Here is an 18,528-nt window from a genome sequence, read left to right on the forward strand (position 1 = left end):
CCAGCTTCTGCCAACCTAGCAGTTCGAAAGCAGGTAAAAAATGCCAGTAGAAAAATAGGGACCACCTTTGGTGAGAAGGGAACAGCATTCTGTGCGCCTTTGGTGTAGAGTCATGCCAGCCACATGACCACGGAGACATCTTCGGACAGCGCTGGCTGTTCGGCTTTGAAACGGAGAGGAGCACCGCCCCCTAGAGTCAGGAACGACTAGCACATATGTGTGAGGGGAACCTTGACCCTTAAGAAAATTAAATCTCTTAGCTTTGCTGTATCCTTTTATTACCACAAGATGCGGCAGTCCTGAGCCCGACGATTATCGTGCCACCAAATTGCACCTATTTCGAAAGGGGGATCTGAACTTGAAAACAATTTTTTAACAATCGGAGCTTCCCTTCTCCGACTTAAAAAGATAAATCTAATTAAAATAAGATGCACTGTACGCGAGTTGCCCAACCTAATTCCCTTGGTTTTGTGAATCCAAGGCCATGAAAGGCATCTCTAGGTGATCAAAAGATCGCTGATGCTGTCACAAACTTTTACGAAACTTTTAAAAACAGCCGAGTCCTGCATCGTTTAAGATATTCATCCATTGACACTGTATAATTCCTCTAAGATGCAAACTAACCAGGTTTGGTCCTGGAAAAATGTTCCTTTCTTGACATTTAGCCTCGCGGCATCTTCCCGAATGCTCAAAATTTGGGGGCTGATGTCAGCAGACAGTTCTAGGTGATGGAAGAGTGGCGAGTGGACATCGTTTTTAATTCCCCGTTGCACAAATCGGCACCATTTGTGACGCAAATAGAAAGCAGGTCAGTTCCAGCTTTCAAAGCCAACATTTGCAGGAATGACTTCACATCTCTGTAAAGATTTTAAAAGAAAGAAAGAGATGAGACGGCGAAAACCTTCCTGAAGAATCCAAAGTCGGATCAAAATAAGTAAACAAGGAGGCCTAAATTTGTCATGGAGATTACAGCCGTCCAACGTGACAACCTATGAGATTATAACGTGTAAATTTTCCTCCTTGTTTATACATTTATACATTGTGGGTATTTGGGTATGCTGCTCTAAATTAACCTTCAGGGTTGTTGTTTTTTTGTATTCTGTTAAAGCCCCGAAGACTTTGGATTAGTTGTAGGTACAATTAATTTTCGAAAATAAGAACTGTAAGAAGGGATTTACACTTAGAGTGGATGCAGCATCGTCACGGTTACATTATAAAAATTTGGGCGCTGGGCAATTGGCTCATATTTATGACGGTCGCAGTGTCCCGGGGTCACGTGATCCCCTTTTGTGACCTGACAAGCAAAGTCAATGGGGAAGCCAGATTCACTTAACAACCGTGTTAAGTGAGACGCAGTGGTTAGAGCACAGTACTGCAGGCTAACTTTGGCTGCCTGCAATTTGGCAGTTCAAATCTCACCAGGCTCAAGGTTGACTCAGCCTTCCGTCCTTCCGAGGTCGGTAAAATGAGGATCCTGATGGTTGGGGGCAAGAGGCTGACTCTGTAAACTGCTCAGAGAGGGCTGTAAAGCAGTATGAAGTGGTATATTAAGTCTTAAGTGCTATTGCTACTAACTTTACAATTGCAGCGATTCACTGAACAACTGGCACAAAGGTCGTAAAATGAAGCAAAACTCACTTAGCAACGGTCACGCTTAGCGATAGAAACGTTGAGTTCAGTTGCGGTTGTAAATCAAGAATTACCTGTATAATGCATTGCTATTTCCCCCCCCCCCCCGCCCCCGTTTGGAAGTAATTATGGTCTGTTTATTCGACCTATTTCTACGCCAGCACAATTAAAACTTCACACCCCCTTGGAGAATCACTGCTCTAAAAATTGTGCGCAGTCACAATCTGTGACCCCAGCAAGGGCTTATGCCTGAATCATTTTGAGAGTGGGGTTTTTTTTTCTCTGAATTTTTTTTTCTGAATTCCAAATGGCTTTGGAGAACTCAAATCCCGCTGGATAAAAATCAGGAGTCAAATGCATCCGATAAAGAAAGCTGCATGGAGCTCACAAAAACTTTTTTTTTTTTTTTTTTTTTTTTTATCCAAAAAGTTTTTATTGGTCAAAAAAGGTTTATACAAATACATATCAGGTATGGTAAATTTTCATTTTTCTTATACAAGATAAGAATTTTACTCAAAATTTTAAACACATACAACAGCCATATGGCAAGCAGGTGATACGAAGTAGCTAAGTTTATCAATCTTACATACGCAATAAAGAAGGGTCAAGAATAATCAGAATATCATACAAAGGAGAATAAGGAAAACCAACACAATACCAAATATCATTGTCACTTCCTAGTTTTGGATCTCAGAACTCTGGGTTCAGCCTGACCCAACTCCAGGGCCGCAACAGCGGCAGCCGCCTCCTCCCATGGTCTATAACCTCCCCTTCTTCAACTCCTGGGTCATCTAATTCCAGGAGGGCTTTGTGTTCCTCCACGTAGGCCGCAGCCTCCGCAATTGTACTAATTTTTTTCGTAATGCCCTCCCGGAAAATCATCAATCCCTCTGGCATCAGCCATCTGAAGCCTACTCCCTTCTGGTACAATTTGCTTGACAAAAAGTAATATTTCTTTCTCATTTCACGTACCTGTCTGGGAATCTGCCTCAGAATGGCTATCTCCCTGCCCCTATAAGTCAGTGCCCCACTCCTATGTTTTCTAAGAATTTCATCTCTCGTCTCTCTTCTCACAAATTTGACATGAACCTCTCTAGGAACTGCATGCGTGCGTGCATATTTTGAATTAACTCTATAAGCTCGATCCACATCCCAATTCATAAAGTCAACACCTCTCCCAAGAAATTCTCCCAACAGTTTAGTCACAACATCTCTCAAGTCTTCTTGGTCCACTTCTTCCAGATTTTGAAACCTAAGGAAATAAGACATTTTATCCATCTGTAGTCCAAGCACAGCATTGCCTGTCGTCTCCTCTCTTTTCTGCACTGCCGCATCTCTCCTCAGACCTTCCACTTTCTGCTTGTTTTCTGCTGAGACTTGTTGAGTGTCCTTTAAAATCCTTTTGGATAGTCACAATTTCTGCTCTTATTTCATCCAGTTTCTTGTCCATATTAGATAACTTTTCCAAAATTCTCTCCATTTCTCCAGCAGTTGGTCTCTGACCTTTTGCCATTTAAAAAAATTTTTTAAAATCCTCAGGCAAGCACAGTATCCTTGTAATTTCCTCCGGATCCACCAGGGGGCACTCACAGGAGCAACGAGTCCAGAGTACAGTTAGTCAACCAGGAAGCCGAAGGGAAGTGATGTCATCAAGATTCTCATAGTGAAGGCGGAAGCTGGACGCCACCATTGTTCCCCAGAGGGAGGGGGGGCCTCAAACCCTCCCTCCTAAATTTCTCCATCACCTCTTCTCTCCAGAGCTCCACAAAACCGGTAATCTTGTTATTTTAAGTTCTCCTCTCTCCAAAGTGATTCGTGCTCCTTCCAGTCGCAGGGTAGAGAAACCCCCCCGCACTCCGGAGCACTCCACTCACATTTGCCGATATCTCCTTCCTTCTCAAGGAGGCCTAAATTTGTCATGGAGATTACAGCCGTCAACGTGACAACCTATGAGATTATAACGTGTAAATTTTCCTCCTTGTTTATACATTTATACATTGTGGGTATTTGGGTATGCTGCTCTAAATTAACCTTCAGGGTTGTTGTTTTTTTGTATTCTGTTAAAGCCCCGAAGACTTTGGATTAGTTGTAGGTACAATTAATTTTCGAAAATAAGAACTGTAAGAAGGGATTTACACTTAGAGTGGATGCAGCATCGTCACGGTTACATTATAAAAATTTGGGCGCTGGGCAATTGGCTCATATTTATGACGGTCGCAGTGTCCCGGGGTCACGTGATCCCCTTTTGTGACCTGACAAGCAAAGTCAATGGGGAAGCCAGATTCACTTAACAACCGTGTTAAGTGAGACGCAGTGGTTAGAGCACAGTACTGCAGGCTAACTTTGGCTGCCTGCAATTTGGCAGTTCAAATCTCACCAGGCTCAAGGTTGACTCAGCCTTCCGTCCTTCCGAGGTCGGTAAAATGAGGATCCTGATGGTTGGGGGCAAGAGGCTGACTCTGTAAACTGCTCAGAGAGGGCTGTAAAGCAGTATGAAGTGGTATATTAAGTCTTAAGTGCTATTGCTACTAACTTTACAATTGCAGCGATTCACTGAACAACTGGCACAAAGGTCGTAAAATGAAGCAAAACTCACTTAGCAACGGTCACGCTTAGCGTTAGAAACGTTGAGTTCAGTTGCGGTTGTAAATCAAGAATTACCTGTATAATGCATTGCTATTTCCCCCGCCCCGTTTGGAAGTAATTATGGTCTGTTTATTCGACCTATTTCTACGCCAGCACAATTAAAACTTCACACCCCCTTGGAGAATCACTGCTCTAAAAATTGTGCGCAGTCACAATCTGTGACCCCAGCAAGGGCTTATGCCTGAATCATTTTGAGAGTGGGGTTTTTTTTTCTCTGAATTTTTTTTTCTGAATTCCAAATGGCTTTGGAGAACTCAAATCCCGCTGGATAAAAATCAGGAGTCAAATGCATCCGATAAAGAAAGCTGCATGGAGCTCACAAAAACTTTTAAGTAAAATATATTCGTGTTCCCCCCTCTCCCAAAAAAAATCTGGATTTTTGGCCAACGTAGACAACACCATCCTTCTCCTCCAGTGCTTGCTGGGAGTTTATAGAATAGAATAGAATAGAATAGAATAGAATAGAATAGAATAGAATAGAATAGAATTTTTATTGGCCAAGTGTGATTGGACACACAAGGAATTTGTCTTGGTGCATATGCTCTCAGTGTACATAAAAGAAAAGATACGTTCATCAAGGTAGAACATTTACAACACAATTGATGGTCAATATATCAATATAAATCATAAGGATTGCCAGCAACAAGTTATAGTCATACAGTCATAAGTGGAAAGAGATTGGTGATGGGAACTATGAAACGATTAATAGTAGTGCAGATTCAGTAAATAGTCTAACAGTGTTGAGGGAATTATTTGTTTAGCAGAGTGATGGCCTTCGGGAAAAAACTGTTCTTGTGTCTAGTTCTGTTGTGCAGTGCTCTATAGCGTCGTTTTGAGGGTAGGAGTTGAAACAGTTTATGTCCAGGATGCGAGGGATCTGCAAATATTTTCATTATTAAATTATAAATAAATTTCATTATTAAATAAATAAATATTTAAATAAATATTTTATTTAATAAATATTAAATATTAATAAAAATATATAAATAAATATTAAATAAATATTTTCATTGTTAAATTATAAATAAATTTCTTTATTAAATTATGCCAATTTAATGGCGATGAAATAAAAGGGGAGAGGCATTGCTTGTATAACGGGGCCTATTCCTAACTAGGATTCTCGTTTCTTAGTCATATTTATTTGCTCCCGTTTGGATCGCAGGCTTGAGGTGCGACAACAGCAAAAAAAATACTTGCAAAACAAACAGCAGCGGTGATCAATCAGCCAGCAATGCAATGCATGCCTCGGCTAAAGTTAAAATATTTCTTTTCCGGTTATCGCTGTTCTAAATCTGCTTTGCAAAACAGATCCTAGTTTGATTTGCAAAATTCGGAAGTCCTTAACGTGAAGCAAGGCGGATTTTCTTTTTTTTTTTTTAAATCCAGATTGACAACAACCTCAGCAGGCTCTGCCCAGGTCCAAATATAGCTAAGTTGACGCTAAGAACATCAACAGGATGTGCACGCAAACAGGGACTGTTCCGCTCTCGGATAGAGTTTTGTCACTCAGCGGTGAAATGAATGGATTGGAATTGTGACCTTTTTTTTTTTTTTAACAGAGAAAAAACTCAGCGAAGTCTGAATTTCGGGTAGCTCTAGAATCTTCTCCACACCTCCCAATCCAATCCAATCCACCTCCCAATCCAATGATATAAATCTTTTTTTTTAACTGAGCGACTGATGATCCTAACCCGGCTGAATATCAAAAAGATTTGTTATTTAAAAACAAACGGTATCGATGTCGTAACAAACCAGGCGACCGGTTTGTTGTAAGGATAAAAGCAAGAACAAGACAGAACTAAGAGAACACACAGAACGGAAGGCGTGCACGGAACTAAGAGGCGTGCACAGAATTTCAGGTAGCTCTAGAATCTTCTCCACCCCTCCCAATTCAATTGCAGGTGGTCCTCAAATTACGACTATAATTGAGACCAGAATTTGACCTTGAGCAGGGGGGCTGGACTAGAAGACCTCCAAGGTCTCTTCCAGCTTATTCTATTCTATTCTATTCTATTCTATTCATCTTTTTTTACCCTATATTCTACCCTAGTCTATATTTTAAGGTAAAAGTAAAGGTTCCCCTGGCACATAGGTAGGTGCTAGTCGTTCCCGACTCTAGGGGGCGGTGCTCATCTCCGTTTCAAAGCCGAAGATGCCAGCACTGTCCAAAGACGTCTCCATGGTCATGTGGATGGCACGACTCAACGCCAAAGGCACACGGAACGCTCTTCCCTTCCCACCAAAGGTGGTCCCTATTTTTCTACTTGCATTTTTTACCTGCTTTCGAACTGCTAGGTTGGCAGAAGCTGGGAGAAGTCACGGGAGCTCACCCTGTTACGCGGCAGCACTAGGAATTTGAACCGCTGACCTTTTGATCGACAAGCTCAGCATCTTAGCCACTGAGCCACTGCATCCCTTAGTCTATATTTTACATTCTATTTATTCTATATTTTACATTCTATTCTATATTTTACATTCCATTCCATTCTATATTTTACATTCTATTCTATTCATCTTTTTTTACCCTATATTCTATCCTTGTCTATATTTTACATTCTATTTATTCTATTCTATATTTTACATTCCATATTTTACATTCTATTCTATATTTTACATTCCATTCCATTCTATTCCATTCCATTCCATTCCATTCCATTCCATTCCATTCCATTCCATTCCATTCTATTCTATTCTATTCTATTCTATTCTATATTTTACATTTTATTCTATTCTATTCATCTTTTTTACCCTATATTCTATCCTAGTCTATATTTTACATTCTATTCTATATTTTACATTCCATTCCATTCCATTCTATTCTATTCTATTCTATATTTTACATTTTATTCTATTCTATTCATCTTTTTTACCCTATATTCTATCCTAGTCTATATTTTACATTCTATTCTATTCTATTCTATTCTATTCTATTCTATTCTATTCTATTCTATTCTATTCTATTCTATTCTACTCTATTCCATTCCATTCCATTCTATTCTATTCTGTTCTATTCTATTCTATTTTTTATTTTACATTTTATTCTATTCTATTCATCTTTTTTACCCTATATTCTATCCTAGTCTATATTTTACATTCTATTCTACCCTATTCTATTCTACTCTGCTCTACTCTACTCTACTCTATTCTACTCCATTCTTTATTGTTAAGCAAAGCAGCTGTTAACAAGAGCTGTGCATGGTTTTATGACCTTTAGTGTTAAGAGTTGTTAAGCAAATCACTTGCCGTTAAGTGAATCATAGTCATTAAGCAAATCCAGCTTTCCCCATTGACTATTTCAGAATCCCGGTGATCATGTGGGGGGCCCAGAGATGCTCAATTGGTTGGTTGTAAGTCACTTTTTTCAGCCCTGTTCTAACTTTGTAATTTTTATTCTCAATTATTTTGCTGTTCTCCAGACTCAACAATGCAGGAAATGAGAGTGGGCAGGAAAATTCCAAATGCTGCATACAGACCATCCTTGGCTTACAACAGTTCACTTAGTGACCATTCAAAGTTACGACGGCACCGAAAAAACAGGACTAATGACCCTTTTTCAAACTTATGACCGTTGCAGCATCCCTATGGTCAGTGATTAAAATTCAGATGCTTGGCAACTGACTCCTATTTATGACGGTTGCAGTGTCCTGGGGTCATGTGATCCCCCTTTTGCGACCTTCTGAGAAAGTCGATGGGGAAGCCAGATTCACTTAACAACCAAGCTACCGATGTAAGAACTGTAATGATTCGCTTAATAACTATGGCAAGAAACGCCATTAAGCGAAGCCAGATTCACTTAACAACCATGTCGCTGACCGCAGCGATTCTTAACTGCGGCAAGGAAGGTCGCGAAATGGGGCAGAATTCACTGAAGAAATTCCTCGCTTAGCGACCGAAATGTCGGGCTCCATTGGCTTCCTATGATTTTATTGGTTTTTCAAAATATACAAGACAAAAGAAAATTAAAAAAAAACAACAGTGGAAAAGTAAGAAGAGGGGGAGGGAAGGGAAAAGTAATTGAAATAATATAGAGGATTTTCTTAATATAAATTGTGATAAGGATGAATGAGTTAACAGAAGCATATATTCTTCCCCACAGAAAAAGAGAAGCCGAGATGGTCAAATTGACCCTTTTATTTATTTATTTATTTATTTATTTATTATTTAAATTTTTATACCGCCCTTCTCCCGAAGGACTCAGGGCGGTTCACAGCCAGATAAAATAAACAATAATATTACAATATAAATACTATTAAAATACAATTAAGACTTATTCAATTGGCCGAGATTAAAAATTTAGAATAAATGATAAAAACCCATTAAAAAACCCACAAATTATTTTTCTTTGCATTTTATATTTTCAAAAACCAATAAAATCATTTTAGAGGATAGAAAAATAGATGATAAAACAGACAGACAGATAGATATGATGGAAGGACGTGGATGGATGGACAGATAGACAGATGGATAGATTATAGATGATGGATGGATAGGATGGAAAGATAGGCAGATGAATGATAGACAATGGATGGATGGATAGAGATAGATAGAGATGATGGATGGATAGACAGAAAGATGGATAGATGATGGATGGATAGATAGGTAGATAGATATGACGGACGGATGAATAGACAGACAGATGGATAGATAGAGGAGACAATGGATGGGTGGATGGATGGATGATGGATAGATAGATAGATAGAAAAATAGATGATAGAAAAATAGGATAGACAGATATGACAGATGGACAGACAGACCAACAGATGATAGACGGCGGATGTATAGATAGATAGATAGATAGATAGATAGATAGATAGATATGATAGATAGATAGATAGATAGATAGATAGATAGATAGATAGATAGATATGATGGACGGATGAATAGACAGACAGATGGATAGATAGAGGAGACAATGGATGGGTGGATGGATGATGGATAGAGATAGATAGATAGATAGATAGAAAAATAGATGATAGAAAAATAGGATAGACAGATATGACAGATGGACAGACAGACCAACAGATGATAGACGGTGGATGGATAGATAGATAGATAGATAGATATGATGGACGGATGAATAGACAGACAGATGGATAGATAGAGGAGACAATGGATGGGTGGATGGATGGATGATGGATAGAGATAGATAGATAGATAGAAAAATAGATGATAGAAAAATAGGATAGACAGATATGACAGATGGACAGACAGACCAACAGATGATAGACGGTGGATGGATAGATAGATAGATATGATGGATGGATGAATAGACAGACAGATGGATAGATAGAGGAGACAATGGATGGGTGGATGGATGGATGATGGATAGAGATAGATAGATAGAAAAATAGATGATAGAAAAATAGGATAGACAGATATGACAGATGGACAGACCGACCAACAGATGATAGACGGTGGATGTATAGATAGATAGATAGATAGATAGATATGATGGACGGATGAATAGACAGACAGATGGATAGATAGAGGAGACAATGGATGGGTGGATGGATGGATGATGGATAGAGATAGATAGATAGAAAAATAGATGATAGAAAAATAGGATAGACAGATATGACAGATGGACAGACAGACCAATAGATGATAGACGGTGGATGTATAGATAGATAGATAGATAGATAGATAGATATGATGGACGGATGAATAGACAGACAGATGGATAGATAGAGGAGACAATGGATGGGTGGATGGATGGATGATGGATAGAGATAGATAGATAGATAGAAAAATAGATGATAGAAAAATAGGATAGACAGATATGACAGATGGACAGACCAACATATGATAGACGGTGGATGTATAGATAGATAGATAGATAGAAAGAAAGAAAGAAAGAAAAATAGATGATGAGTAGAGAGAGAGAGAGAGAGAGAGGATAGAACTGGCTTGTGGGGTTGGCTTCACAGAAGGTGGGCTCCCTTAAGGTCGTAAGTGGGGGGACTCCCCTGTAAACAGACGCGCCTGCGCGCGCTTCCTCCGCAGAGGAGCGCTCTGCACGCTCCCAGAGGGACTCTTGCCGGCCAGCCGCAGAGCCCGCCCGCCCGCCCGCCCGCCCGCCTGCCTGCCTGCCTCTCCGTCGCGTTGCCGGCCGTCCTTTTTCTGCTGCGGAGGAAGATTTGGCCGAACGGGCGGGCGGGAGGGCGGGCGGGCAAGAGGGCGGGCGGGCAAGGCGGAGCTTGGTCGGCTGGGGCTCTTCCTCCTTGGGGCTTCCTTCCTGCTGGCTCGGCCGCCTCTGCGGCTCCTCTCCGCCCCGGAGGCGGCGCCTTTCCAGCCCTCCCAGCCTCTCGGCCGCCGCTGCTGGCTGGCCCCGGCTGCGCCGTCCGGCCCTGGCTCGGCGGCTGGGCGAAGGGACCATGAGCGCCTTGCGGGACGTCTCGCTGCAGGACCCGCGGCTCCGCTACGAGCTCATCCAGCGCATCGGCTCCGGCACTTACGGCGACGTTTACAAGGTGCGCAACGGCGGCTTTTGGAGAACTGGGGGCGCTTGGGGAGCGACCCTGGCTGGGGTGGGGGAAGTGGGGGTCCCGGGGGAGGAGAGCAAGGGGAGGGGCTTCTAATCAGGGGTCCTGCTGACTGGCAGCCCCCTTTCTTTTCTTTCTTTTTTTCCCCCTTATTGGGCAACTTCTCCAAAGCGCGCTTTTTGGAGACGCGCCATAGGGTTGCCGGGAGCCGTTGCGCGCTGGTGGGGATTTGCAGCCCCCGGCTGGGATTGGGGAAGGGGTGCAAAGGGATGGGGTGGGGAAGGGAAATTGTAGCCGGGGTGGGGTGGGGGGGTTCCAGGGCTGCTTTCCCCGGGGCGTGTCCGGGCCAGCCTCTTTTTCCCCCCCTTTTTTTTTTTTGCAACCGGGAGCTTTTTCCAAAGCGGAGAGGGCGCCTCTTGGAGAAAGCGAGGCGAGGGTGGGGTGGAAAGTGGGCAGGCTTGGTTGGTTGGTTGAGCCGGCCAAGGTCGGCTCTGTGGGGCAGGCAGGCAGGCTGGCTTTGCTACAAGTGTAGGCAGGGCGGCCGGCCGGCTGGCTGGCTGGCTGGCTGGGATCCCCTCCCTTGCTCGCTCCGCTTTCCTGGAGTGACCGAGTGACCACAATGCGCTTATTTGTCCGGGTTGCCAGAGAGTTTGGCACGCGCGGATCTTGCGGTGCTGTGGGCTAGGAAAGAGGGAAGAGGAGGAAAGGGAAGGAAAGAAAGGAAGGAAAGAAGGAAGGAAGACCAGAGACAGAAAGAAAAGGAAGGTAGGAAGGAAGGAAGGAAGGTTAGGAAGGAGGGAGGAAGAAAGAAAAGCAAGAGAGAGGGAGAGAAAGCAAGAAAGGGAAAAAGAAGAAGAGGAGGGAGGGAGGAAGGAAGGAAGAGAAAAAGAGAGGGAAAGAAAGAAAGAAAAAGATTGGGAGGGAGGGAGGAAGAAAGAAAAGCAAGAGAGGAGAGAAAGCAAGAAAGGAAAAGAAGGAGAGGAGGGAGGAGGAAGAGAAAGAAGAGGAAAGAAGGAAGGAAGAAAGGACGAAAGGAAGGAAGAGGAAGGTTAGGAGGGAGGGAGGAAGAAAGAAAAAAAGCAAGAGCGAGGGAGAGAAAGCAAGAAAAGGAAAAAGAAGAAGAGGAGGGAGGGAGGAAGAGAAAAGAAGAGGAAAGAAAGAAAGAAAGAGGAGGAAGGTTGGGAGAAAGGAAGGAAGGAAAGAAAGAAGAGGAGGGAGGAAGGGTGGGAGGAGGAAGGAAAGAAGGAAGAAAAAAGCAAGAGCGAGGGAGAGAAAGCAAGAAAGGAAAAGAAGGAGAGGAGGGAGGGAGGAAGAGAAAAGAAGAGGAAAGAAAGAAAGAAAAGAGGAGGAAGGTTGGGAGAAAGGAAGGAAGGGAAAAGAAAGAAGAGGAGGAGGGAGGGTAGGAGGGAGGAAGGAAAGAAGAGAAAGAGAGAGACGGAAAGAAAGAAAGAAGTAGTAGTTTGGGAGAAAGGAAGGAAGGGAAAAAAGCAAGAGAGGGACAGAAAGAAAGAAGAAAGAAAGAAAGAAAAAGAAGATTGGGAGGAAGGGTGGGAGGGAGGAAGGAAGGAAGAGAAAAAAGCAAGAGAGAGAGGGAAAGAAAGAAAAAGAAAGACAGAAGAGGAGGAAGGTTGGGAAGGAGGAAGGAAGAGAGACGGAAAGAAAGAAAGAAAAGAAGAGGAAGGCTGGGAGGAAGGAAGGAAGGAAGAAAAAAGCAAGAGAGAGGGAGAGAAAGCAAGAAAGGGAAAAAGAAGAGGGAGGGAGGGGGGAAGGAAGGAAGGAAGAGAAAAAAGCAAGAGGGAGAGAAAGAAAGAAGAAAGAAAGAGAAAAAGAAGATTAGGAGGGAGGGAGGAAGAGAAAAAAGAAAGAAGGAAGAAAGAGAAAGAAAGAAAAAGAAAGAAGAAAGAAAGAAGCCGTTGAAGGAAGAGCCTTGCAAATTAAAATCCTTGCCTTTCCAGGGGTCTTGGAAAGGGGGGAGGTGAGCAGACCCCACGGGGAGGGAGGGAGGAATATGGGGCTGTTTTAAGAAGAAAGAGCTTAAGGGAGGAAACTGGCTTTGGAGACCCTGGCAATGTTTTTGGACCAATCATGTGTTTCTTGGGCCCCCTCTTTGGGGTCCTCCTGAAACTTTGGAGCCCTGGGAGGAAGCTACCAAACAGGGATTACTTTGCTGGAAAGCTGATCGGATTTCTAGTTTTTTTGGACACTGTAGGCCACCATTTCTCAACCTCGGCGACTTGGACATACCTGGATTTCAACTCCCAGAATTCCCCAGCCAGCTTTGCTTTGAATTCTGGGAGTTGAAGTCCAGGCACCTTAAAAGTGCCTGAGATTGAGAAATATTGCTGTGTATGCTAACAGAGGCCTCCTACTATAGTAGTTACTTGCTATCTCATAGTAACTGGGGGTCAGGGAGGGAAATCTACCTATACTTGCCAATTTGAAAACGTGGATCCAAAGAAAATATGAATGTGGGCCCAGGTGTCCAGATTGATGGATAGCCCAGTTACAGCAGGGCTATAATATTATTTATTAAATTTATAGGCCGCCTGACTCCTAGAAATTTTGAGTGGTTTACAGAAAGTATGAATTCTCGGTGGCCAGGCATATGTTTTGAGATCCTTGGTAGTGGGGTATTTATTTACTTATTTGATTTTTATCCAATACCATCCCCACCGATACTCAAAGGGCAGGCGAAAGAATATAAAATGAGAGTAATCCCCACTCCCTACTAGCCCTGATGATGTTACCTAGATTGGTAATGAAATATCTGCAAGAAAGCAACCAAGCGAGCACCAAGGGCAGACCAATTAAAGTTGAAAATTGGATCAGCTGTGCTGATGGAAACCAGGAACAGATCTGTTTCATACTGAATGGCGAAATACAGATGGTCCTCGACTTACGACAGTTACGGAGGCCAAACTTTCTGTTGCTAAGTGAAACACCCAGAAGTGAATTTTGCAACCTTTCTTGTCGCTGTTTTTAAGCGAATCGATGAGGTTGTTAACATTAGTGATGCTGTTGTTAGGCAAGTCTCGCTTCCCCGTCGACTTTGCTTGTCAGGCGGTCGCAAAAGGGGATCCTGTGTCGTTTTTTCCCCCCAACCTTCGCAACTTAAAATGGGTGGACTTCAACTCCCAGAGTTCAGCTGGCTGGAAGTCCGCTCCTCTTAAAATACGTTTACTGGAGAATTCTGGGAGTTGAAGTCCAACCATCTTAAAGTGATCAGGGTTTTAAAAAATGCCAATATTCCAGTGTTTTGATATAAATAATTGTGCAACGAATCCAGGCAGGTCTGTTGTGTGTCTCTTCACTGCCCATCTCACCATCCAAGTGATATATTTATCTCGTTAAATCACATCCACAGTCGAAAAGGATCTCTTGATTAAAATGGATCCTATAAAACAGCGTTTTCCAATCTTACAAGCACCTATAAGACGTGTGGGACTTCAACTCCCAGAATTCTCCATTTGGCATGGCTGGCTGAGGACTTCTGGGAGTTGAAGTCCACGCATCCGTTGTAAAAATAATCCTGTCCAATTGGTTAGGCTGGGGCCTCATAGATTAAAATTTCTAACCAGTGTGATCTTTATGCTGGTAGAAGAGCCTCAACTGGGAGACTGGGAAAATTAAAGGCCCAAAATGCATCTTTGACGGATTCATTCAAGTTTCTAGTCCTCAATACTTCCCCCCCCCATACCGTACTTGCCTCTCTGAGTGAATCTGATTTAGCCTGTTGGGGCCAGAGGGAAGATGGAGAAGGACAAAAATATTATAAAGCATAGGCGTTTTGGAACAGATTCTGTATCTACTGAAGGCAGTTGGGTGAACAGCTGTTGTGAAGCTTCCATATGTTGTTTTCTTATAATTAAGTATGCATGTGGTTGTCTTGGTCCTTAGAAGCCTGTGAGGTGCCTTTTAGCATCATTAACGTCGGTAGTCATAATCCTATGCTAATCCTATTTTATCATGCTTCTGCATTTCTTTTTAAGTTCAGCTCTATTGTCTTGCTGGTAAAATTGGTTTTTTTCAGACTGTGTTTTATTCTACAGGTAGTCCTTGACTTAACAATGGTTCATTTAGTGACCGTTCAAAAGTTACGATGATACTGGAAAAATGTGATTTATAACTGTTTTTTGTATAATCGTTGCAGCATTCTCCATGGTCAAAAAAAAATAATTCAAAATTCAGTCACTTGAATTGAACTGAATTGAACTGACTCATATTTACAACGGACACTCACGTAGCAACTGAACCATGGTTAGCGCAGCCCAGCCTCACTACTCAAAGAGCTATTTGGACCCGTTTCCCACAGAAAAGAAAACACTGGGAGCCACAAAAACCCTTCCTGTGCCTGACTATTCCTTGAGCGGCCACAAAATTAGCATATGTAGTTGAATTAAAAGGTTCTGTTTTCTTCTGAAACTTTTCTTGAATTTATCCATGGTTGGCCTACCGGGGGTTGCGTGCCGGTGGGATGTCGCACATTGGCGGTTGTGATGCAGATTTTGAGCGACAGGGAGCCGCAGCAGAGGGGTGAAAGAACCACATGGGGCTCCAGAACCACATGGGGCTCCAGAGCCACATGCGGCTCCAGAGCCGCAGGTTGCTGACCTCTGAGCTAACAGAATAGGCGATGTGAAAAAGACACATTCTCCACACCCTGGTTTGTGACTCCCTTTTTTGATCCTAATAAGGAGGGACAGATCTGCATATCGAAGGAGAATAAAACAGCCCTCCACCCCATTTCCTGGACTTTCCCGCGCCTCCCCCTCCGTCTCCCGCTCCTGGACTACAAACTGAATTAGGAGTGGGCTCCTTCTCTTTGGAGCCTGGCTCATGCCCGCTGCGCAGACATTGTTCAGAAACCAGTATGGCATTTCCTGAAATTCTTAATTCAGGAATAGCTTAGGGCTGGGCAGCTGGCAGCCTGGACGGCTATTTTCAGCTTCGAAAATGGATCCGATGAGTTGGGGCGGAGAGACGGGTCTTTCTCCCCGTGGCGGGAGGAAGGAATAACACAGCGTTTGATAAAAGAGTAAAGTGCAGGTAGTTTTCCACTTGCCCGCGGTTTCACATAGCGACCGTTGGAAGTTACAACAGCGCTGAAAAAAGGGGACACGGTCATTGGTCGCACTTAGAACCGTCTGCAGCATCCCTTTTGTGCTCCCGGGATCAAAACTTGGGCACAGACACACATTCAGACAAATTTCGTCTTAGTTCCTTAAGTTGGGAGGGACCTTGTAGGTCATCTAGTCCAACCCCCAACCCACCCCACCCAATCAGGAGACCCTACACGATTTGTGACAGATGGCCGTCCAGTCTCCTCTTGAAAGTTTCCAGGGATGAAGCTCCCACAACTTCCGAAGGCAACTTCTGTTCCATGGGTTGATTGTTCTCCCTGTCAGAAAATTTCTCCTTATTTCCAGGTTGAATCTTTCCTTGTTCAGTTTCCATCCATCGTTCCTTGTCTGGCCTTCAGGGGCTTTGGAGAATAGCTTGACCCCCTTCCTCCTCTCTGTGGAAGCCCCTCAAATATTGGAAGATGCTCTCCTGTCTACCCTGGTCCTTCTCTTCACTAGACCAGCCATGTCCAGTTCCTGCAACCGTTCATCGTATGTTTTAGCCTCCAGTCCCCTCATCATCCTGGTTGCTCTTCTTTGCAATCTTTCTAGAGTCTCAACATCCTTTTGATAGTGTGGTGACCAAAACTGGATGCTGGATTCTAGGTGTGGTCTTACCAAGGCTTTATAGTTCCAGGTTTCTTCTCTCCTTGATTAGTTTCCATCCATTGTTTCATGTCTTGCCATCTGGTGCATTGGAAAATAGCTTGATCCCCTTCCTCCTCTCTGTGGCAGCCCCTCAGATACTGGAAGACTGTTATCATGTCACTCCTGGTCCTTTTCTTTATTAGGCTACACCTACTTAAGTCCCTCAACCGTTCATCATACAATTGAGCCTCCAGATTTTTGATGATCTGCGAGAGGACAGTTGCTTAAATATGAGCCAGCCGGGTGTGGCAGCTGCCAAAAAAGCCAATGCAATCCTAGGCTGCATCAACAGAGGGATAGAATCAAGATCACGTGAAGTGTTAATACCACTTTATAAGGCCTTGGCAAGATCACACTTGCAATACTGCATTCGGTTTTGGTCGCCACGATATAAACAAGAAACAATGGGTGGAAACTAACCCAGGAGAGAAGCAACCCGAAATTAAGGAGAAATTTCCTGACAGTGAGGACAATTCACCAGTGGAACTGCTTGCCACCGGAAGTTGTGGGTGCCCCATCACTGGAGGCTTTCAAGAAGAGATTGGACAGCTATTTGTCTGGAATAGTAGAGGGCCTCCTGCTTGAGCAAGGGGTTGGACTAGAAGACCTCCAAGGTCCCTCCCTCCTGTGTTATTCTGTTATCTTTGTGGCTGTTCTCTGCACTCTTTCTAGGGTCTCAACATTTTTCTTGTATGTTAGTTGACTGAAATGGCAGTTGCCGGAGGGGGGAATCTAAAGGGAAGTGGTGACAGCTTTTGGGTGTTCTACACCTGCCTTAAATTTTTTCCTGGCCTCCCAGGTGGAGTCATGGGTATTTTTCTCTCTGGCCTTAATTGCCAGAAACTCCAGCCATCTTCTGGCGCATCAAAGGAAATGCTACCTAAGCATTTTGATCTCTCACATCCAACCCGCACGAACGCCGTCCTCAAGAAGCCGTTGTGAAATTGCCTTATGAACAGATTGCCCAAAGCTCTTCAACCCCCTGCTTGGGTGGCTCTGGGTTATTTTGGGGAAAGCAGAGGCGGTTTATAGCAGAATAACAGAGTCGGGAGGGAACTTGGAGGTCTTCTAGTCCAACCCCCTGGACAACCAATGAAATATCGCCAACAGTGTGCAGCCAAAAAAGCCAACGCAATCTTAAGTTGCATTAACAGAGGGATACAATCAAGATCAACTGAGGTCCTAATTTCACTCTATAAAGCCTTAATAAGGCCACACCTAGAGTCCTGCATCCAGTTTTGGTCACCACACTATAAAAAAGATTTTGAGACTCTAGAAAGAGTGCAGAGAAGAGCAACCAGAATGATGAGGGGACTGGAGGCTAAAACATAACAATGAATGGTCACAGGAACTGGACATGGCTGGTCTAGTGACAAGAAGGACCAGGGGAGACAGGTTAACAGTCTTCCAATATTTAAGGGGCTGCCACAGAGAGGAGGAAGGGGGTCAGGCTATTCTCCAAAGCACCTGAAGGCCAGATAAGGAACAATGGATGGAAACCGACCAAGGAGAGATTCAAACTGGAAATAAAGAGAAATTTCCTGACAGTGAGAACAAGCAACTGATGGAACAGAAGTTGCCTTCGGAAGTTGTGGGAGCTTCATCCCTGGAAGCTTTCAAAAAGAGACTCGACTGCCATCTGCCAGAAATGGTGTAGGGTCTCCTGCTTGGGCGGGGGGTTGGGCTAGATGACCTACAAGGTCCCTTCCAATTCTGTTAATCTGTTAACCCTACACCATTCCGGACAGCTTTGTTGCTCCGCTCTGGGAGGAGGTTTTGAAGTACCATGTTTCCCTGAAAATAAGACCGTCTTATATGTTTTTTGAACCCTGAAATAGCGCTTGGTCTTATTGCCATGCGCTCAAAAGCCTGATTGGGCTTATTATCAGGGGGTTTCTTATTTTGGGGGAAACAGGACTATTTCTAGCAGGACTGCCAGATTCTGTAACAGCTTTGTTCCTTATGACAAACTCCCAAGATTCCCTTTTCTCGCCATGTACATA

At 43.5% G+C, this 18,528-nt stretch overlaps 1 protein-coding gene across 1 annotated transcript in view; it reads left to right on the plus strand.

Moving 5' to 3' along the window:
• The first annotated feature begins 10,503 nt into the window (after positions 1-10,503).
• Positions 10,504-18,528, plus strand: part of MAP4K2 (mitogen-activated protein kinase kinase kinase kinase 2) — a 65,622-nt gene continuing 57,597 nt past the window's right edge. The window contains exon 1 of the mRNA XM_058160177.1: positions 10,504-10,745. Coding sequence (XP_058016160.1) covers positions 10,650-10,745 — 96 coding nt within the window. The 5' untranslated portion in view covers positions 10,504-10,649. The remainder of the gene's footprint in view (positions 10,746-18,528) is intronic.

The sequence above is a fragment of the Ahaetulla prasina genome, chromosome 17 (assembly GCF_028640845.1).
Source record: "Ahaetulla prasina isolate Xishuangbanna chromosome 17, ASM2864084v1, whole genome shotgun sequence".
Classification (NCBI taxonomy): Eukaryota; Metazoa; Chordata; class Lepidosauria; order Squamata; family Colubridae; genus Ahaetulla; species Ahaetulla prasina.